Here is a 23,425-nt window from a genome sequence, read left to right as displayed (position 1 = left end):
GAATTATTGTTTGGTTTTTTTTTTTATAATCTCAATCTCCTGATAAAGATGCTTAACTTCTTCTTTTATCTGTCTATGTAATTCATTTTCAAAGTGTTCTTTCACTGTTTGGATTTGCTGTCTCGTATCTTCTTTAAGGTTCCATTCCATCTGTCTAAGGTATTCCTTGAGTTCTTTATATGACCATTTTTCTGCTGACTCTAGGTCCTCCTGAATATTTAGGCTGTCCTTCATTGTTTGTACTACTTTTCTTCCTTGCTTTTTTATGCTGCTCATGTTTCTTCTTGTTCTGTTTGACTGCTGAGTTACTGTTTACTCTTATAGATTTATTTGATGCTTGAGAGGAAAGATATTAGAAGGGAAGGGAAGAAGTCACTAAAGAGAATGAGAGTAGGCAGGTAGAATTCAAGGAAGGGGGAATAAGAAAATTGAAAAGAAATGAAAAGACAAAAGAAACAAGAATAACAAAGATTAGATAATAAAGAAAGAAAGGAAAGATGAAAAAAAATTTTAAGAAAAATAATAGTGATGATAAAAAATGAAAATTAAAATTAAAAAAATAATAATAATAAAATAAAAAAAATTAAAAAAAAATAGAAACATTGAAAAAAAGTTAAAGAACAACAACAAATAAAAATTGAAAATGAAAGAAAAAGAAGAGAAAAAAAGAAAAAAAACACAAAAAAGAAAAAGAAAAAAAAATGATAATAATAATAATCAATGCAGTCCTAGAGTTCTATTAACTTTTCTTCCAGTAGGTGGAGCTGTGCCCACTGGGCCAAGCTTCTCCTCTCAATAGGTGGGAACCATTCACTGTGCAGCCGCTCTTTCTCCTAGACTGGGCGGGTCTCCAATCCTGAGTGTCTAGGGCCTTGTCTTGTGTTTCCTCAAGCCAGGCCGTGCTCACCTGTGGCGCTCACCACAATACTGGCTACACGCCAGGTCTGCTGCTCCTGGGAGCCCTGTTTTCATGAACACCTGGGCTCACTCTCCCTGTTTGCCTCCCTCAGACCCTAAGTTTGTAGAGCTTGGGGCTGAGATCCCCCAGCGAATTTGCTTGCCCTCCTGTAGCCACGCCCCCGGTAGCTGGTGCAAGAGACCTCAGTTGTCAGCACGGTGGGAGCGGTAGCCGGGAGTTCCGCGCCGCGAGTCCCGCGCCACTCCTGATTCCCTCGGTCTGGTTATTGCGTTCACAGGAGAGCTGGGAGTGGCCCTTAAGTTTTCCCTGCTGTGTGGAGAGAGATGACTAGGGGATTACACACCTGTCGCTCTGGTTTCAATGCAGTTATCTCCTCCGCCCGTGACGCCGTTTCTCTGCCATGGTGATGTCCCATGCAAATTGTGACCGTTTGTTCCCTTTGCCAGGTGACCAATGCAACGGGTGGGTCCTGACTGTCTCTCCCAATCCCCGTTTCAGTCCTGTGGCCACTGCCTATGAAGGCTCGGTTGGCTTTTACCTCTGTAAGTTCCTAAGGGCCAGCCAATTATTTCAGCGGGATCGTTAGTGCTGAGTCACATGAAGCAGGCGAACCGGAGCTTAATTGCTTCCGATTCGGGCTCTGTGTGTGTGTTCTGAGGGGCCCAGCCTGTACACCCCAGATCCACGTCAGCTCAGCATTGCCTAGTGATCCTGAGCAAACAGCATTTAGACAGTTTACGGCTCCCTATGCCCGCGCAGTTGAAGATGTCAGAGACTTGATCTCTCTGCGCCTGCCACCATGTTACATCTCCTCAATGCTATTCATGTTGCCCTTACAGCTTCCTGATATAAGCAAGTTCTTGGGATTATACAAACTGCTGCTTCTGTTTCCAGTCCAGATTTCTAGAAATGAAACCCTGCCGCTGTCGCTGTCTCTGGGCCACGCTTGTCTGCGACTGTAGCAGAGCCGCCCTGGCTTCCGCAGCTCTTCAGCCCTGTGCCCGGCCCCAGGGGCCCAAGCGGCTGCCGCCGCGGCTCTCCATCCCCCTCCTCCGGAGCACGGGTCCCCTGGCAGGGGGGTGCAGAACGACCCCAGAGCAGGCTCTGCCCGAAGGTGCAGCGGCGAACAGGCCACCGAGACGCTCGAGGCTGCAGTCCAGCCTTCGGAGGACAGGGCTCGGCACGCAGCCGAGCTCCAACCTCTAGGTGCGGCTGCTGGACAGTGTATACAGAGCCATCAAGACAGCAAGCAGAAAGCAAATGGCGGGTCCCGCGGAGTGGATTTTCGGCACAGAAACCACAGCCCCGCCAACAAAGCCAATCCACAAACTCTCCCTGTATAAAAAATATTCAAAAAAAAAAAAAAAAAGGCGGGGCGCACTGAGCTTTCTTTGCCTCGGGTACTTACAATCCACTGCTGATTACACATTCATGTTCTCCGCCCGGAGCGAAGCGAAAGAGGAAGCAGATGGGAGCAAAGCGCCCGCGGCTCTGAGCAGCCAAGCGTCTCTTTTTCGATTTCTTTGTTCTTCCTGCTCCTTGGCAAAGTGGTCCGCTACAGATTATCGGTGAAATGAGCTCTAACAGAAATGTCTATTAAAGCCGCTGCTTTGAGCGTGACTACGCTCAGCACTTCAGCAACCCCCGTACGCAGCGGCCATCTTTCTTCGAGACTCGAGAAAATATATTTCTAATATATATATAACCACGAAGGAATTAGGGCACAAAACATATAAAGACTGTCACAAGTCACTAAGAAAATAGACAGTGTAATAGATAAATGGCAAGTGACAGTTCACAGAGAAGGATACTAGAATAGTATAAAACATCAAGAGATCTCCATTCTGACTAAAACAGAAGAAAATGCAAATGTAAATGAAATATCATTTTATTCCCATGATAAAGGCAAAAAGTAAAATACCTACCAATAACATCAACTGGAAAGGATATGAAGCTTCAGGATTGTTCTTACACTGCTATTTGAGGGAGTAAATTGGAAATACCTAGTAATATTGAGCCTATGTACAAACGTACCTTAATATGAAGGAGTGAAAATGACAAGAAACTTTTGTAAGTGTGAGAAATGTCCTAGAAATTTGTAAAGTTTTATTTGAAAACTAAGTTAAAAACCTAAGGGGCTGGAGCTGGGGCTGGGGCTCAGTCGTAGAGCGCTCGCCTTGCACATGCAAGACCTTGGGTTCGATCCTCAGCACCACATAAAAATAAATAAGTGAAATAAAGATATTGTGTCCAACTACAACTAAAAAAATAAATATTAAAAAAACCATAAGCAATTGCTTTCATGTCTAGTCAAAGGAGTAAAGCCCCAAACAATGAATAAATACAGCACATTTTAAGCAAAATAACTAGTGTAGAGCACTAGAGAGAAGCAAAGCATCAGAACTCTTGCAGAGCTCAAAAGCCTAGTGTGGCTACAAAGAGAAGGAAAATGAAGGCTTTACTTCTGCTATTCCATTCCCCAAGTCGGGATTAGATTTCTCTCTGTAGCGAAAACATAAGCAAGAGGACCCCCTAGCCTCCATCACCACCATGGACACTCGTACAAATCACTATTAGAGACTCCCGTAGTTCTTATAGCCTTTGATCCCAGCTGAGGAAAATTTCTAGAGTCCTCTCACTGAGATATCCCCTAGAGAAGGAGCCATACTCTACCCCACCCCACCACTGAACCCCTCCTGTGGCCTCTGTTACTATTGCTCTGTACCATTTTGAAAATGGAGAATGAACTCACTCTAGGCAGAATAGCCACAGAGCCACACCTGCCTAAATCTGGACTAGCCTCCTGAAGTCTGAGTACTGAGACACTGCCTTTCTGGAGAGGAGTCATCACATTGTTGCTCCTTACTACCTGTGTCCAAGCCATCATGTCATCTTACTATTCTTGGGTCCTTGCCATTACTGTACCTACCCTCTTAAAACCTGGACTTCTGCCATGACCTACCATCCCAGGTTCCAGAATCCACACTGCATGGGTCTTCATTCCCTAGAGTTTGAGCACCCAATGTAATTAGTAGGTTAAAAGTCCTGAATTGCAGCTATGCACTGTTCCCAGGGCTCAAGCATCTAGAGGACCTCTTTTTCTCTGAAGCCACATATGGCAGTATACTGCGTTCTACTTTCCAGGGTCAGAGCCACAGCTGTGTCACAGCTCACTTGGCATGAGCTGCTGAGATCTGCCTCACACCAGCTTAGTGGGAGAACAGTATTCACTTTGCAAGAGGGTGAGCCTGCCACTCAAGTTACAGGTACTGCGGTAGTTTTGTAAGATCCGGAATCCAAGATTCAGGATCCTGAATCCAACCCTTTTAAGTACTAGTGCCTTGGATCCTAGTACGGCTATGAATGGCCATAAAGCATGTCAGAACCAACAAAGAAATAGAAATTTATGAATTACCTAAAAAGGAATTCAAACAATGATCTTAAGAAAACTCAGCAAAAATATAGGAGAATACAGACACAATTTGATGACATCAAGAAAATGATTCATGCCAGGCGTGGTGGCACATGCCTGTAATCCCAGTGGCTCAGGAGGCTGAAGCAGGAAGATCATGAGTTCAAAGATAGCCTCAGCAAAAGTGAGGTGCTAAGCAACTCAGTGAGACCCTGTCTCTAAATAAAATACAAAATAGGGCTGGGGATGTGGCTTAGTAGCTGATACCCCTGAGATCAATCCCTGGTACCAAAAAAGAAGACTCATGATTTGTGAAATTCAATGATGAGGTGGATCTCATTAAAAAAAAGCCTCAGTTCATAAAGCTGAAGAATTCAATTAATTAAATAGAAAATATAATTAAGATCTTCAACAGCAGACAAATAAGAAGAGAGTGCATAGGAACTTGAAGATAGTCCTATTGAAAAGACTCAGAAGGAAAATAAGAATGGACTTTGGACAGCATTAAGCAAACAAATATTCACATCATGGGATTTGAAAAGGATAAGGGACAGAGAAAGACAATGTTTATTTAGTGAACAAGTCGCTGAAAAATTCTCAAGTCTTGAGATAGGAACATTAAAATCCATGAAGCTCAAAATTTCCCAAATACATCAGTTTAATTATGTATTTTGCAATTCCATAATCTTTAAACAGTTATCGTTTTAATTGGCACATAAAGTTGTATATATTTATGGTGTACAACATAATGTTTTGGAATAGATGTATATTGTGAAATGACTAAATCTAGCTATTTATCATATTTTACCTCACATGGTTGTCATATTTTTTCGTGGTAAGAACATTTTAAATCCATTATTTTAGCATTATCAAGAACATAATATAATACTACTGTCATCATATTGTACAACAGATCTCTTGAGCTTATTCTTCCTATTTAATTGAAATTGTGCATCCTTTGACCAATATCTTTGCAATTTGACCTCCCCCAACCACCCTAGCCCCTGTCACCATCTACTTTTTTTTGGGGGGTGGGGTTCTAGGAATTGAACTCAGGGGCTCTCGACCACTGAGCCATATGCCCAGCCCTCTTTTGTATTTTAATAGAGATAGGGTCTCACTGAGTTGCTTAGTGCCTCGCTAAATTGCTGAGGCTGGCTTTCAACTCGTGATCCTCCCCCTCCTGTGCCAGGCATGCACCACTGCGCCTCCCACACCATCTACTTTCTACAAAGAGAGAAACAGTTGAATGACATGGGTTGTTTCCAAAATCAGTACCTGGTCTTTTTGGTATACATACAGACATATTTTATATGTGTGTACACATACACACACACACACACACACAAACATATCACTAAGATTTAATGACTCTATTACAAAGTATGTCAGTTTTCCAAAGTTGTTCCACTAAATTACATACCGATTTGCAGTGTAAGATAATTTTAATTTCCAAATCTTCACCAAACATGATATTGTCAGTATTAAAATTTGGCCATTCTGATCATCATGTGGCAGTATCTTATTATCATTCAATTTGCATGCCAGAATTTTAATGAGATTAAATCTCACTATTGTCTAATTTAAATGTCAGAATTTTAATGAGATTAATTATTTTTTCATATTTTTTTGGACATTTGAAGATCCTCTTCTATGGAGTGTTTATCCATGTCTTTGACAGTTTTTACTTTCCCTTTATTGCTAATTTGTAGGCATTTTTTATGTTTCAGAGCCAAGTTCTTTACTGACTGTTTTACAATCTTGTCTAACTTGTGGTTTGAATTTCCCTTTCACCGTCTTCACAGTGAATTTTGATATATAAAAAAAAAATGTGCATTTCATCAATATTTTCATTAATGCTAGTGCTTTCATGCCCTATTTAAAACATTTCACCCACTCAAAGGTCAGAATTTTCTATGTCATTTCCTAGAAATCTTATTGGTTCACCTCTCATACCGAGAAATATCATCTATATGGAATTGATTTCTGTGTACAATGTGAAGTAAGGGGTGAGCTTCTTTTTTTCATTATGTTATCGAGTTATTTGATTTCCGTTTATTTAAATGGTGATCTTGATAGTACCCACTCGTTATTGTTTGTTTTTAGTCTATTCTGTTTGCTGTGTTTCTCTCACATTGTCATTGTAGCTGTTGATTTATAACAGATCTTGCTATGTAGTAATAATATCAAGATTGTTTTCCATATTTGTTTTGAATATTCTTTGGTTTTATTTTTTAATATTTATTTATGTATTGTGGTGCTGGCACTCAAGTACAGGGCCTTACATATTCCAGGCAAGCACTCTATTATACTCTCTGTTCCCAGCTATTTTTATTTCTATACAGATTGTAGAATCAGCCTCTAAGTTGGGGTTGGGGTGGGGATTTTGCTTGGGATCAGGTTTCATTTAATGATGGATACAGTGAAAATTTACATGTTAAAATGTATACTAATTCATGATTATAATGTATCTCTTGATGTATTTAGGTCTTTAATTTCCTACATTAATGATTTTTGGCTTGCTCTGGGAATTTCTTGCATATATTTTATTGTTTTATCCTCCTTTATGGACATTCACCTGTATTTGTATGGTGACCTGCCTTTTGTTAGTGTTGCTTGAGTTACTTATTAATTTCATAGTTTCATGTATGTTTGTATGGATTTTATTATACACAAAATCAGTTTTCTCTTTATAAAAATTGCTATGTCCTTTATTTTTCTTACTGTATTGATGTGTACCTTTTGTATACTCTTGATTAAGTGGTGATGAAGTGCATTTTTATCTCATGCAGTTTATCAGGGAGAAAGCATTCAATATAACTATGTAAAACAGTTTTAGTGTTTTTTATTACTAGCATAATTTTTATTGTATATTAACTCTATCAGGTTATTGGCAGAGTTTTTCCCGTTACTAGTATTGAAGATTTTATCAAGTGTTTTTTCTTCATCTATTGAGGACTATGTGATTTCTCCCCATTATTATTCTTCTATTTGTTAATGTGGTGAATTATAATGATTGATTTTTCAAGTATCAAACCATCCTTACATTGAGAAAACCACAACTTTGTTGGTATATTATTCTTTTTAAAACATAGCGAATTCAATTTGCTGTAATTTTATGAATCTTTTTTTTTTTAAAAAAAACTATACTTCTAGAATTTTAAGTTAGGACAAAATTTAGTAAAAGTACAGCATTCCTATATACTTCCTACCCCCACCCCTCCAAAAAAAAAAAAAAAAAAAAAACATGCACACTCCTTTACTGTTAACCTGTCCCACTTGATTGGCACCTTCTATGCAATTGATGGACCTACATTGGTGCACCATTGTAATCCTAAATCCATGGTTTATTTAGGTTTACTCTATGTATTATATATATTCTATGGATTTGAACAAATATATAATGATATCTTTACCTTCTTCTGTGCTACACCTATTTTCCTTTCCTTTTTTCTAATGTTGGGAAAATGTTAAGTTCGTACTCGCAATCAACATTTATCTCTAGTTTTCCTTTTTTTTATACCATCATTGGCTGTGGTTTCATGGTTATGTTAGCCTTATAAAATGAGTTTGGAAGTCTTTTTTACCCTAACATGTGGAAGAATGCATGAAAGTGGTTTTGAAATCTATGTTGATAAACAGAATACCTGACATTTTGTGGTTTTTGTTTTGCTTTCTGTTTCATTTTTCTCTTGTGTCTTTGATCCTAAGGTCTTGTCTCCCAATATGTCATTGTTATAAAAAAAGAAAAAAAAAAAACATAAATAAGCTATGTTTGGACTCTGGATGTTCTTATAACCCCACAGAGCAATACCTGTTTGGGCCGGTAGCTACCATAAGGGCAGATCATTTCTATCTGATTAGAGGCTTATTTGATTCAAAGCTAGACTTCAGTATTCCAGAGGGCTGGTTTCTTTCCAGTTTTCCTTTACTGTTAGGGAGTATGTCTTCAGGTCTTCCAGCTGAAGACCTAGATGTTTTACAATATCTTTTTCCATTTTGGTTTTTGACCTATAATTTTCTTTTGCCAATAAACTATTTTGGCTGAAAGTTCTGTTAATTTTCTGAGCCTCTGGCCACACAGTTTTTGTTTAGTTTCTCCTTTGTTTTTGTTTTTTTTTTAACTAATTTGCCAATTGACAAATGTCCCATCACAGGAATCAGCAAGTGAATGTCTGGCTTCCTTTTCTATATACTTTCTCCTTGAGATTTTAATGACTCAGGTGCCCATTGTCCCTTTTATTATCTGATACCTTCAAAAGGTGCTGTTTAAAAATACTTTCTCCAGTCTATCTGGCTATCTTTGAGAGAGATTGTTGGATGAAGTGCTGGTTGGCTATTGATGGGGAAAATACATGTGTAATATTACCACAGATGTCTTTATATTTCAAAAGTGGATTTGAGTGGGAAGCAAGTACAAGACTTAGAATGATGGAAAGATGGAGATAAGTGCAGAAATTTAGTTGGCAAAAAATAATGATGATCTGTCATGTGAATTAGAAGTTGATGAGGCATCACTGGAATAATCTATTTTTATTCAACATCTGTTGGCACAAGTGAAAAATAAATTTGCTTGTTTGGTAATTGATGGACCTTGACAGAAATATTCATTTTAGTCCATTTCCTTCTGCTCCTACTTTATTACCTGAAAATTCTTCACCAGATTTGTTTTCAGCTTTTTATCTATGTGACTTATTTTCTACTTTGTACTAAAAGTAATTCGACTATCTATCCATTTTTTCCTGTTTTTTTTTTCCCTTAGTTTTCAACCCCATATGAGTCTTGAAATGTGATAAATTTAATATAAACTTGGGGAAAGGTGCCTAAGTTTTATGATCATTAATTTCTTCCTTTTTGCTTTTTTTAAAATTTAATTTTCTATTCTGGGTATTGCATATTATCATTTTTTTAATATTTTAATACTTTAGATTTAGAAGCAGATTTTCCTGCCAATGTATTAACATCATCAGAATATTATCTACCATTTTATTAATTAGTCAATAATAATCTAAAATAACACTTGCCCATAAAACTGAACACTACAGGACGATGGGCATTTGCTATATGTGATTATTGAACTCTTGAAATGGAGTTATTGTCACTGAGAAACTGGTATTTTAAATTTTCTCAAATTTTAACTAAAGTTGAAATAGCCTTGTGTAGATAGTAGCTACCAAAATGGCATGGTACAAATTTAGAACACATGTGATTAACTTAGGTAAATTTATCCTCCAGAGAACCCAAATTACTGTATAAAAAATAGCTGATTTAACTTTTTGAAAATACACCTTTAAAACAATATACAATTTTTAATCTTTCTTTTTTAAATTTATTTATTTTAATTACGCATATATGACAGCAGAATGCATTTTGATTCATTGTATACAATTGCAGCACAACTGTTCATTTCTCTGATTGTACATGACATATCATTGCACCATATGTGCAGTCATACATGTACCTAGGATTATAATATTCATCACATTCCACCATCTATCCTGCCCCCATAGGCTCTCCCCATCTCTCCCTCCCCTTTGCCCAATCAAAGTTCCTCCATTTTTCCCATGCCCTCCCCCATTATGGATCAGCATCCACTTATCAGAGAGAACATTCATCCTTCAGTTTTTTGGTATTGGCTTACTTTGTTTAGTATGATATTCTCCAGTTCCATCCATTTACATGCAAATGCCATAATTTTATTCTCTTTTAATGCTGAATAATAGTGCATTGTGTATGTATACCATAGTTTTTTTATCCATTCATCTATTGAAGGACATCTAGTTTGCTTCCACAATTTAGCTATTGTGAATTGAGCTGCTATAAACATTGATGTGGCTGCATCACTGTAGAATGCCGATTTTAAATCCTTTGGGTATAGACCAAGGAGTGGGATAGCTGGGTCAAATGGTGGTTCCATTCCAAGTTTTCCAAGTTCCATTCCTTGGAGAGTCTAAGGAATCTCCATAATGCTTTCCACATAGGTGGCACCAATCTGCAGTCCCACCAGCAATATATGAGTGTGCCCTTTCCCCCACATCCTTAACAACACTCATTGTTGTTTGCATTCTTGATAGATGTTATTCTGACTGGAGTGAGATGAAATCTTAGAGTAGTTTTGATTTGCATTTCTTCAGTTACTAGAAGTCCTGAACATTTTTTCATATATTTGTTATCAATTGTACATCTTCTTTTGAGAAGTATCTGTTCCACTCTTCAGCCCATTTATTGATTGAGTTGTTTGGGGGTTTTGTTGGTGGTGTTAAATCTTTTGAGTTCTTTATATATCCTGGAGACTAGTACTCAGATTATCTGACATGCGTGTAGCAAAAATTTGTTCCCAAAATATAGGCTCTGTCTTCACTTCATTGATTGTTTCTTTTGCTGAGAAGAACCTTTTTAGTTTGAATCCATCCCATTTATTAATTTTTGATTTTATTTCTTGCACTTTAGGAATCTTGTTAAGGAAGTCGGGGCCTAATCCAATGTGATGAAGATTTGGGCCTATTTTTTTCCTCTATTAGACTCAAGTTCTCTGGTCTAATTCCTAGGTCCTTGATTCATTTCGAGTTGAATTTTGTGCATAGTGAGAGATAAGGGTTTAGTTTCATTTTGCTGCATGTGGATTTCCAGTTCTCCTAGCACCCATTTGTTGAAGAGGCTACCTTTTTTCCAATGTATGTTTTGGCTCCTTTGTCTATTATGAGATAACTGTATTTATGTGAGTTTGTCTCTGTGCCTTCTATTCTGTACCATTGGTCTATATGTCAATTTTGATGCAAACACTAAGCCAATGTTGTTAACTATAGCTTTGCAGTATAGATTAAGGTTTGGTATTGTGATGCCTCCTGCTTCACTCTTCTTGCTAAGGATTGCTTTGGCTGTTTTGGGTCTCTTATTTTTCCAAAAGAATTTAATGATTGCCTTTTCTATTTCTATAAGGAAGGACATTGAGATTTTAATTGGAATTGCACTGAATCTGTATAACATTTTGGGTAGTATGGCCATTTTGACAATATTAATTTTGCCTATTCAAGAGCATCGGAGACCTTTCCATCTTCTAAGGTCTTGTTCAATTTCTTTCTTTAGTGTTCTGTAGTTTTCATTGCAGAGGTCTTTCACCTCTTTTGTTAAATTGATTCCCAATTTTTTTTTTGAGGCTTATGTGAATGGGGCAGTTTTTCTAATTTCTCTTTCAGAGGATTCATCATTGATGTATAGAAACACATTCGATTTATGGGTATTGATTTTCTATCTGGTTACTTTGCTGAATTCATTTATTAATTCTAGAAGTTTTCTGGTGGAGTTTTTTGGATCCTCTAAGTATAGAATCATGTTGTCGGCAAATAATTATAGTTTGAGTTCTTCTTTTCCTCTTCATATCCCTTTAATTTCTTTCATCTGTCTAATTGCTCTGGTTAGAGTTTCAAGGACTATGTTGAATAGAAGTGGTGAAAGTGTGCATCCCTGTCTTGTTCCAGTTTTTAGAGGGAATGCTTCTAATTTTTCTCCAGTTAGAATGGCCTTGGATTTAGCATAGATAGCTTTTATAGTGTTGAGGTACATTCCTACTATCCCTAGTTTTTCATGTTTTGAACATGAAAGTGTGTTGTATTTTGTCAAATGCTTTCTCTGCATCAATTGATATAATCATAAGATTCTTATCTTAAATCTATTTATGTGATGGATTACATTTACTGATTTTCATAATTTGAACCAAACTTGCATCTCTGGGATGAACCCCACTTGATCATGAACACTATTTTTTAAAAAATGTTTTGTACATGATTTGCCAGAATTTTATTTAGAATTTTTGTATCAATGTCCATCAGGGATATTGGTCTGAAATTTTCTTTCCTTGATGTGTTTCTGCCTGGTTTTGGTATCAGGATGATACTAGCTTAGTAGAATGAGTTTGGAAGGGTTCCTTCATTTTCTATTTCAAGAAATAATTTGAGGATTATTGGTATTAATTCTTCTTTGTAGGTCTTGTAGAACTCAACTGTGAATCCATCTGGTCCTGGGCTTTTCTTGGTTGGTAGGTTTTTGATGGCAACTCCTATTTCCTTGCTTGAAATTGATCTGTTTAAATTGTGTGTGTCCTCTTGACTCAGTTTGGGTTAATCATATGCCTCTAGAAATTTGTCTTCAAGGTTTTATACTTTAGTGGAGTCTAAACTTTCAAAATAGTTTCTAATTGTCTTCTGTATTTCAATGGTGTCTGACATGGTATTTCCTTTGTCATCACAAATTCTAGTAATTTGAGTTTTATCCCTCCTTTTTTGTTAGGGTGGCCAAGGGTTTGTCAATTTTATTTATTTTTTTCAAAGAACCAGCTTTTTGTTTTGTTAATTTTTAAAATTGTTTCTTTTGTGTAAAATACATTGATATCCACCCTGCTTTTAATTATCTCCTATTTTCTACTACTTTGGGTGTTGGTTTGTTCTTCTTTTTCTAGGGCTTTGATATGTAATGTCAGGTCATTTATTTGTTAACTTTTTCTTCTTTTAATGAGTGAGCTTAATGCAATGAACTTTCCTCTTAGCATTGCTTTCATTGTTTCCCAGAGATTTTGATAAGTTGTTTCAGAGTTCTCATTTACCTCTAGGAAATTTTCTTATCTCTTCCCTGAAGTCTTCTGTTATCCATGTTTCATTCAATAGCATATGGTTTAGTCTCCAGGTATTGTAGTAGCTTCTCTTTTTAATTTTATCATTGATTTCTAATTTCATTCCATTACAGTGTGATAGAATGCAGGGTAGCAAAATAGAGATTTTTTTGTATTTTCTAAGACTTGCTTTGTGGGACAACCTATGGTCTATTTTGGAGAAGAATCCATGTGCTGCTGAGAAGAAAGTGTATTCACTCATTGATAGGTGGAATATTCTACATACATCTGTTAAATCCACATTATTAATTGTCTTATTGAGTTCTATAGTTTCTTTGTTTAATTTTTGTTTGAAAGATCTATCCAGTGGTAAGAGAGGTGCATTAAAGTCATCCAGTATTATTGTGCTGTGGTCTATTTGGTTCATGATTTTGAGTAGAGTTTGTTTGATGATGTATGAATCCCTTAAGCAGTATGAAATGTCCTTCTTTATCCCTTTTCACTAGCTTTGGTTTGAAGTCCACTTTATCTGATATGAGGATGGAAACCCCTTCTTGTTTACATGGTCTATGTAAGTGGTATGTGTTTTCCCACCCTTTCACCTTCAGTCTGTGGATGTCTTTTCCTGTGAGATGTCTCTTGAAGGCAACGTATTGTTAGGTCTTTTTTTAAAAAAATCCAATCTGTCAGTCTATGTTTTTTAATTAATGAGTTTAGATCATTCACATCCAGAGTTATTATTGAAATATGATTTGTATTCCCGGACATTTTGGTTTATTTTTGGTTTTTAACTTGACTTGTTTTCTCCTTTGATTGGCCTTTCCTTTAGTGTAGTTCCTCCCTTTGCTGATTTTCATTGTTGTTTTTCATTTCCTCCTCCTGGAATATTTTGCTGAGGATGCTCTGTAGTTCAAGCTTTCTCACTGTAAATTCTTTTAACTTTTATTTATCATGAAAGGTTTTTATTTTGTTATCAAATCTGAAGCTTAATTTTGCTGGATATAAGATTCTTGGTTGTCATCCATTTTCTTTCCGAGCTTGGTATGTGTTGTTCCAGTACTTTAATTTACTTTTAAAACCTAATATAGAAATACATTTCTACTACATCAGTTTCTGTCAGATAAAGTTGTATTCTACAATCTAAATTTTAATCACAACTTACAAATATATGCATTTGATTACTTAACTTTTACTCGAATTCCAAATATATATGGTGTCTGTCAAAATTTATGACTTATCTTTTTCTAGTTTCTACCCTTTTTTAGTCTTTCTTCTTGCTTTCCCATTCTCATCTTTACACCATCTCCCTTCCTATTCTCAAGATTTCAGTGTTGTTCTAGTAGACTTGCATGCTGCAAAGGGTACTCACCATAATCATTTGAATGATTTTTTTTTTTAACAACTCTAGTTCTGAGTTCCTTTCTAATACGAAATTTGAAGTTATACTTCTCTGTCTTTTCAAAGACATTTAAACATCACCTTTGGTATTTATCATGTCAAAAAAATGGCTTTTAGATAATTTGGGGCATACAATTGGGAAATATGACATGGGGTAGCCACTCAAAAACTTTTGACAGTGTGATGTCCCTTTACAGTCATATGAATACACTAAATTATTAAACCAGACTAAACCCCAAATTTTCCAAAACTATTTGATGATAGTCAACTTAGACACACATTAAGTAATATTGTCTTAGCCATATTTAATGGTAACTGCATACCCACATCTGTACATGTACATCCATCTAAGTCAAAAGAAATTACTGACATAATGACTTGATGAAGAATTGTGTATAGAGTATTAAATTAAAAATTGTCTCCATCTGATCTAGATGTAAGAATTCTGCTTTTTTTTTTTCTTTCAGAAAGTCATGATCTTCCTCTACACTGTCCCATATGGTAGCCACTAAACCCTCTCTGGCTTCTGAGCTCTTGAAATGTGTTAAGTCTAAACTGAGACTTGGCACGCAAGACAGACGGGAAGATGTTTCACTAGTATTTTTTATATTTATTACATGTTGAAATAGTAACATTTTAGATAAATTTGGTTTAATAAAATATTTAGAAAATACTCATTTGAAGTGGGTGCCATAGGTGCACACCTTGTAATCCCAGCAACTTATGAGACGGGGCAGGAGGATCACAAGTTCAAGGCCAGCTCAACTGACTAAGTAAGATCGTGTCTTAAAATTAAAAAAAAAAAAATTAAAAAGGGCTGAGAATGGAGCTCAGTGGTAGAGTACCCCTGAGTTCAATCTGCAGTACCATTAAAAAAATTAATTTAACTCTATTCTTCTCACATCTCTGAATGTCACTACTTGAAAATTTTAAGCTATGACACTTCTTGCATTTGTAGCTCTCATTATATTTAATTAGACCATACTAATCTAAGTCTCATGATTCCAACTGCATCATCCATCATCTCCCCCAAAATAAGATATCGTGATTAGATAATTTTATCCCGAGTATCAATATATTCAGAGACATTGATCCTTTATCCTCAGAAAATACAGAGAGCAGTAACAGTACATTGTTTTGCACAATTTAACTAAAACCTCTTTTGACACTCTTATATACAGATAGACTCATCTGTCAATGAAAATTACCAAGAATAATTTCTCTTGGTAGCATTTTGAGTGCAGATGTCATTTGTCAGTGATTCATTTATATTAAGAAATTAATTAACATGTTTTCAATAACTTGTCTACAACAAGGTTTTCTCCTTAAACTTTCACCTTTTCTCCTACTGAGGCCAAACTGCAGCTTTGGAGCTAAGATTATTGATAAAATTTAGGGAGGATGTTAAAGTAAAGCTGGCAATCTAATGTATTAGCCCATCTTTTATTGAAGTTTGTGCTAGTTATTTGTAATACCGTTTCCCCTTCTTCAGAGGTCTTCAAGAGACTTTAGTTTACAAGTCATAGGCTTCCTCTCTACTGTCCATACTACAGTCTTTGAGTGATTTGTACTATCTTGACAATAATCCTTTTATTAACACAATTTTACGTCTCCCAGTATCTTTTCATGCTATAGCCTCTTGGTCACTAAACAATATCATCTCTCAGAATAAACACATTTTTAAGGTCTCTAAGTTTAAAATTGCCCTAAGAACTATACTGTTTTACTGTTTCTATCCTCGTTTTCACCAAACTTTTAATTTCTTTTTATGACTTCTGGTCTTTCACCCCATTATTTATTCTGGTGTTTCTTTTCCATTCTGGTTGTTATTGTGTTACTGCCCACTCCGCTTGCTTGTCTAGATTCCTCAGGCATCCTCCCCAGTACTGAGCTGCCAGCCCTTCTCTTCTGTATTACACCCAATCTGTGCTGTCTTAGGCTGCCAGTTGAGTCCATGGAAGCCAACTTTTATTTACCCCTTTCACTTTTATGCGATGAACTTGAAATTTCCTAAAATAGCCATTCCAGAACTTTTCTCTCCTCCTATCACAGTTCCATACTCAATTGTTTATAGACTTAGAAACCAACATGGTTTCTCTTTTCATTAAAAGAACAAGACCAACTGGCAAATATTTTGCCAACCCCCACCTCCATCTCTGTACTTATCATTCTGAGCCTCTGGAAACTTAAATAAAAATTCCACACATCATGGTTGTTACTGGGTTCATAAAGATGAATGCTCCTAAGGAACTCATAGTTCAGTGTGGCATATAGACAAAAAATGAAAAAATGTTGAATGAAATATATGTTTATGGCAGATAGAATATTTTTGGTGCAGAGGTAGGAATATTTGAATCTTCATGACTCTTCATGAAATTTATAAGAATTAAGTGACTAATAGGATCTCTTTGGTGGCAGGTTACATTAAGATGAACATGTGGGTTTCTGTTTGTTGAATATAACTTTTTTTTTATTTTGGTGATAACGAAGAGGGAGAAATAGCCATTATGTCAATGAAATAGGAGTAGAATCAACTCAATTCTATTTGCTATTTAATTCTTTCTGGTCTGTGACATGGTTATCTCTATCAAAACTTCTAATTCTTCTTTTATCTCTTTGTATCCCTGTATTTTTTTTTTTTTTTTTTTTTGATGAGAGTCTCTTTGACCTGGAAGGTAACAATAACATTTACATCAGCTGTTTTTTTAATGATTTTGAAATAAGGTTAACATGTTCTTGAGATTAAAATTACCTTTACAAGAAGAACTCATAAGAAGGAATAACTGCTTTATATTTTTGAGCATATCTGTTGCCTCCGCTAATACTTGTGAGTATATTTTTGTTCTTATCCTTTAGGAGAATATAGCAATCAACACTGATGATAAAATTAGCAGGGGTAGTGTCAAGGAGAAAAAGGTTTTCATGTTTGATCATTAGAAGAATACTACAGATATGTTACGAACATCAACTAAATGGCTCTTCTCAAACTTGAGAAGCTGTAGCTGTGAATTCTGCTTTTTAAGCATCCTGGGATGCTTAAAAATGCTAACACTTTAGGTTGCATTTGGGTCAAAACAAGTAATATCTCTTGGCTATTTTCCTCTGACATAGTTCACGTAATTAAATTTGGCAATATTGCTAAAATGTAGGTGAAATAATTTAGATTTATTTTCAAGAAATAATTTGAATTTGCTGTTTCTCTCATATTCAGATTCAAAACATTATTTGTGGCTGGAGAACGATGTGATGTGGAGACTCTGGAATGGTCCAAAAAGGTCTTCAGAGTGCCTGTCCTAGACCATTGGTGGCAAACTGGTGAGCATTTTCCAAACGTGTATGTAGATACTGCTGAAATGTTCAAAATTTCTCAAAGATTGGAGAAGAACTTAAGCTATTACTATCAGACACCAAATCAGGATTCAGGTAGTTATTGTTTCAGTAGGAATAAGAATTCTTTGACTGTCATATTGTTAATATGTAACAATAAAATGCATAAGTCACATTGGGGCCGCCATTTCCTTGGTCCATAGAGAAGAGCATTAAAGACCTCTTTACCTTTCTTTTCTTCTTAGCTTCTCATGTCCTATCTATTGCCACATCTCAGATTTCCCTTTGCAGTATCTATGGCATTCATTCCACCCTTCAGTGTTCACATTGCCTTGGAGCTGTGGCAGTGGTGTTATCATCTGCCTTGGTTTTAATTATCCTCATCGCTCATCTCTGTTCTTCCTGCAGTCTTATCCACCCTGCACACTGCTCCTACAGTTCCTGCAGTTCCTGCCATAGGAGTCTGTGCCATCTTTCCTGTGTCTTATAAAATCTAATTTCTTCTGCCTAGCCTTCAGGCAGAAAAAATTATTTTTCTCAAAAACAATTATCATAATACATATAATTTATTTGTTTACTAATTTTGTTTATTCTCTGTTTTTCTTATACTAAGTGGCCCTCAGGAAAAACATATTCTTATTAAAGAGTTGGAATGTAAACTGTGAAACAAGCAAACAGGAAAAAAAAATCTCTCTTTTTTTTTTTTTGAGGGATTTTGTGTGTTTGTAAGAGTAGGTAGGTGTTGTTTTGGAGCCTATTTTCCTCCTCACTTAAGTGTAGAGATTTTTTTTTTCCATTTGACTCACTGAAAGATCTATGGGAGCCTTGTAGCCTTCATATGCACACATTTTAGTGGACTTCCACTTTGTTCGTTGAATTAGACAGGACTTTTTATATTAGTACTTTCAGCACTTCTATTTTCTAAGTATCTGGGGATAGAAAATCAAATTTGTATTAAAAAATAATCTTTCTCTGCAAAAATTAGATCTGATTTTAAATATGATTACTGTCTAGAAAATCAAGTAGGTAACTAAAGTTGAAGATCATGTTTTATATTTTTGATCTTCTTGAGTCTGAGGAATTGTGCTTCTTATGTTATCTCTTTGGATATTACTCTTAGGAAAACATGTTTTCCATATCTTTTGTAATATTAAATAGAAAATGAATAATCAGAGCAATAGACAAATTCCTTACATTGATGAAAATCACAGAGAGGGTTTCTATTATCTCTTGTTTTATTTACTAAAGGAAAAATTACTTATCTAAGTTCAGATTTATAACTGTTCAGAAAATTCAGAAAATAGAACTGCATTGGGACAAAAATCAATGTTCTACATAGAAGTATATAAAAACGACTGAGGAATTATAACCTTTGCAATATTGTATAGATGTATTCCCTATTATTCAGTAAAGTTTTAACACTTATTTCCTAGATATGAATTGAATAGAATGTCATGTGTGACAGTTTTCCTTAGCTGGTCAAAATGGGAGGATTTCTTTTCACCCACAAGTGACCTTACATAATGGAGTGACCTTCTCACCCTCAAGTGTGTGCATGAGAGTTTTGTTTTTCCTCTTTAAATGTGACTGTGCCGAAGCTTGCTGAAGGAAACCTGCACATTCAAAAATAAAATTATGATTTGCTTTTTCTTGTAGACATCTTTGTACATAATAGTCTGTGTAGATGTATGTAGTTAGTGCATTCAGGCTTAACAAAGAAACTCACTGAAGCCTGTGAAATAAGCACATGAGGTCTCTCATGGGTACTGAGTTTCATGTGAATTTGCAATTTTTCTTTAATGTATTGTTCAGAGGAAATTAGTAGCCACATTGTGATGTGTGCTGTTATTGTAATCAGGTTGGAATAGGCTGCTCCTTTACTGTGAAAAACAGGGGTTTCTACTTGTAGAAGGACTGCTTCCTTCCATTCTTTACACTGTTCTCCAATTTGATTTTGTAGCTTTTTCTCAATTAAATTACAGAAATACATATATATTGAACAGGTAGGCAGATAGATAAGAATATAGATAGATGATAAATAATTTTGTACTTATGAAAGAATTTCAACCTAGGTGATGCAGGTGTTAGCTACTAAGAGAAAACCTAGGTAGAATCTTTATTTACATGGGAAAAATTCAATTTATCATTTCCAAGGTTTAGGTAACTGTAAAGTGATACTGAAGTTCAGCATTTGCAATCTTTTTCTTAAAGTAATATTAAATTAATATACAATTTTGGGGGGGGCAAAAGTTAATAACTCTTAGGTAAACTCTTAGGGAAAGAAAAAAAATATATTTCTAACCCACTGAGGAATTTTCTAGCGTTTTAAATATTAAATAGATGGTGGCACATTTCCCCAAGGGGCCTACTGGTGATGCTGGATAGTGTGTAGCGGGAAGTTAAGCTTTGACCAAATAATACTTTCCTTTATTTCAAATTTCAGTCTTCTACAGGACCTACTCTTTATTGCAATTGACTTAAAAATTGATATTTTTATGTTTGCACACTTTTATAAGTCTTCCATGTATGTCTGAATAATTCATGAATTTGCTCTTTGATTACATTAATATATTTGTATAAATGAGCTGTTTGAAAATTGTAATGTATGATTTGAAATTAGTAAGGGGTATGTTAAGTAACTAAAATTTATGAATAAAAATTGATTGGCTCCTCTGACTTAGGTTGTAAGAAGGAACTCTGCAGTCAATCTATTTATGTTACCAGGCTGTTGGTTACCTAGGTGTAATTTGTATTGATAACATAGACTTTTAATGACTAATATCCTCCTTTGATCCATTAATTCTAATGTTCTTGATGTTTAATTTAAATGATATCTAAGATTCTAAATTGAAAATTAATCTGTGAAGAGGGCTGGGGGGATATAGCTCAGTTGTTAGAGTGCTTGCCTTGCACGCACAAGGCCCTGGGTTCAATCCCCAGCACCACCAGCACCAAAAACAAAAAACAAAAAACAAAATTAATCTGTAAAGAATCCAAAACAGTTCAGCAACCTCCATCTCTCGTAGGAGTATCTTAATACAGACTTACTGCTATTTAAGAACACTGAAGCATTAAGCTCTTGCTTTGGATTATAATCATTTAAATAATTCTGAAGTAAAAGAAACAGGTTTCACTGAGTTTCAAGAGGAAGGTTGTACTCATTGGATTTATCAATCTGTATAAAAGTTGAACTTCTATTCACCCAGATGTTTTATTTTCCAGTTAATTTATATGTAAGTTGATGTAAAACTTCTGGATTATCATAATCATTTTTACATAGAAATAGAGAAGCAGAGGTGTTTGCAATCATAATTTAAAAAGGGAAAATTAAGAGAATTGAAAATTGTTCAATTAAAATATGGTAATTCATGTACCAAAAATGAACAGCCAGGACTTCATTATCCTTGGTTGCAGAGTCCCCAGACAAAACTCTGCATTGTCATACTTTTTTTTTTTTTTTTTCAAGTGCTGGAGAGGAGCGTTTATAAAGATCAGACAGGAAACCTAATTTTAGAAGGAAAGAACTGTCAGGGAAGTCCATGGTGTTCTTTGCAAGTATTATTTTTTGTGAATCAAGATGATTATAATGAAATTCAGCTCCTTATAAGGAAATAACCTAATGTGGAAAATAAAAGATTCCTTAAATTTTAGAGACTCAATATTAAAACAAAATACAGTAGACCTTCTTCTCCCTTTTTGAGGTGTTCTCCTTACCTTCCTCCTTTCTTCCTTTCTTCATCCTATTTGCTATTAGACATGGTATTTGTTTAGAAATTATTGTAACAAGACGTCTTGAACTCTCAAGTTTTAGCTTTCCACCTAGCATGCTAGGTGGAAACACTTAATCCTATCACTTGATGTCAGTAAGTTACATAAAGACAAATGACAAACCTGGGATACTCAAGTTCCACAATGACTTTTATAATGGAAAATTTGGTGAAGGTTTTAGATCACCAGCATTTATGATTCTTTCCACCTGTCGGTTGGACATTATCTCTGTAGTTCCCATCAGAAGATATGGTGCCAAATAAAAAGTGTTTCAACTGTCTTGTGTCCAGGTAGTGATGACATAATTAAAATGAGGTATTGATACTGACTACCAACTCCAGCAGCATTAGATGACGTTGTTTGTTTCGTTTCATCCTTTAATAGAGAAGTAAAATTCTTCATGGAATTTTAAAAACCCTAAAGAGGGATTTCAATGAGAAAACAATAGTCGTCTAATAGAGACATTAGTGATGAAAAGTTACTGATTTTACTTTATCTGCCTTGAGCCATCTTTGATGAGTTCTTATATCTTGAAGTAATCAGACTATTTTTCTCAACTTGATTGAACTCCTGCAGTTTTAATTGCAGTTGCAGTTCTGAAATAACTATGTCTATATACAACCTAAATCCTCCTCCTTTGAGGAGGAAATTGGTAATTCTGTATTTTATTAAAGTGGACCCAAGGCTCCAGCAAGCTTCAATCATGCCAGTTCTTACATCAAAATCATTATTCCAAAGGACACTTATACATTAATGTCATGTTATTAAAGTGCCTCATGGCTACTTGACATAACAGTCTTTATTTTGCACAGTTTGGTGAGATGTACTTCTTTAGATCGGGCAAGTGGGACAAGACATTTTACCACAGAAGTTGATTAAGCTGACCAAATTCATTCCTTATCCTTAGGTCTAACTGGAGAAGATCCATTAGCCCAGGGTGTTTTTTTTTTTTTTAAGAAAGTAATGCATTTTATTTACAAGAATGAAAATCACAAAATAGGATAATTAATTATAGTTTGGTAGAAATTATCCTAAGCCAAGACCTTTAAGGGAAATGTTACAGGCATGACTGTAGTACTGTCTCATTCCTCCTAAGAAAACTGTGAAACGTTAGCCAGTGTCCAAGGATTTGATTCATAGGATAGTGAAGTCCAAGTCACTTTTTTGCTGGGTCATTCATTTTATTTGTTACCATTGGATTTTCAGATAATTCACTTTCAGGTGTCTGTATTGGTATACTTATTAGAGAGAAATTTTAATCTGTCCATCTATAGTTCTAAGTTTAGTTTACTATGGGGAATTTTTTTCATCTCTGGAATTCAGTACTGAAAGCTATACAATTCTATTTCTTCCCTTTCTTTTTCTTTTTTCTTTCATTTCACCACTATGTGCTAGATGTGTGACTTTCATCCAATTTAAACATACTTAGCTAGTACCCCATGCAAAGTCTCATGAATTTTAGAGCAAAATGCTTTCCTAGAGTTGAGGCACATGAGGCTCTATTTGATTGACACAGCGGTGAAGAAAGTGTCCTCCTGGTGGCTTTACCTTGAGGACTCTATTTACAAACTTATTCTCCAAGGATTGGGTGCCACTAGCTACTAGTAAATGTTCCTCTGGCTGCAGATCTATGAGCAAATTCTTTCTGTCAACAAGCAAGTGCTGCCTTATAAATTTTCCCTTTTGTTGTTTTCTGCTTCTGAGTTTTGTTTTAGTGTTTCTGAGTCTATCAAATTTGGACTATTGTGACTGAATTTCTTTAAAGTACATGCCTATATATGGATTGAAGTAGTGTGAAATGCACTCTATGGAACCTAAAGGGTAGGTCGGACTGACTGGCAATGCTATTGTCCCACAAACTGATTGCTCAGGAGATAACCTTATGCTACTAACTAATAGTAGAATGCAGTCTTTCAGTAATGGGAATCAGTTGCAACTGCCTAATGCATTTTGTTTTTCACAACTTAGGAGTCAGAAATGAATTAATCTTTTTTTC

The 23,425-nt window shown here is 35.6% G+C and overlaps 1 protein-coding gene across 2 annotated transcripts in view; it reads left to right on the top strand.

Annotated features, from left to right (window-relative positions):
* The window catches only part of Acss3 (acyl-CoA synthetase short chain family member 3), a 176,603-nt gene that overhangs the window by 110,752 nt on the left and 42,426 nt on the right, over nt 1-23,425 (top strand). For both annotated transcript variants that reach the window (XM_071609157.1, XM_027929264.2), the window contains one exon: nt 17,546-17,649. In XM_071609157.1, the coding sequence (XP_071465258.1) occupies nt 17,546-17,649 (104 nt within the window). The remainder of the gene's footprint in view (nt 1-17,545; nt 17,650-23,425) is intronic.

This window comes from Marmota flaviventris, chromosome 3 (genome assembly GCF_047511675.1).
Source record: "Marmota flaviventris isolate mMarFla1 chromosome 3, mMarFla1.hap1, whole genome shotgun sequence".
Lineage (NCBI taxonomy): Eukaryota > Metazoa > Chordata > Mammalia > Rodentia > Sciuridae > Marmota > Marmota flaviventris.
Note: the sequence above shows the minus strand (reverse complement) of the source record. Positions and strands in the feature narration are given on the sequence as shown.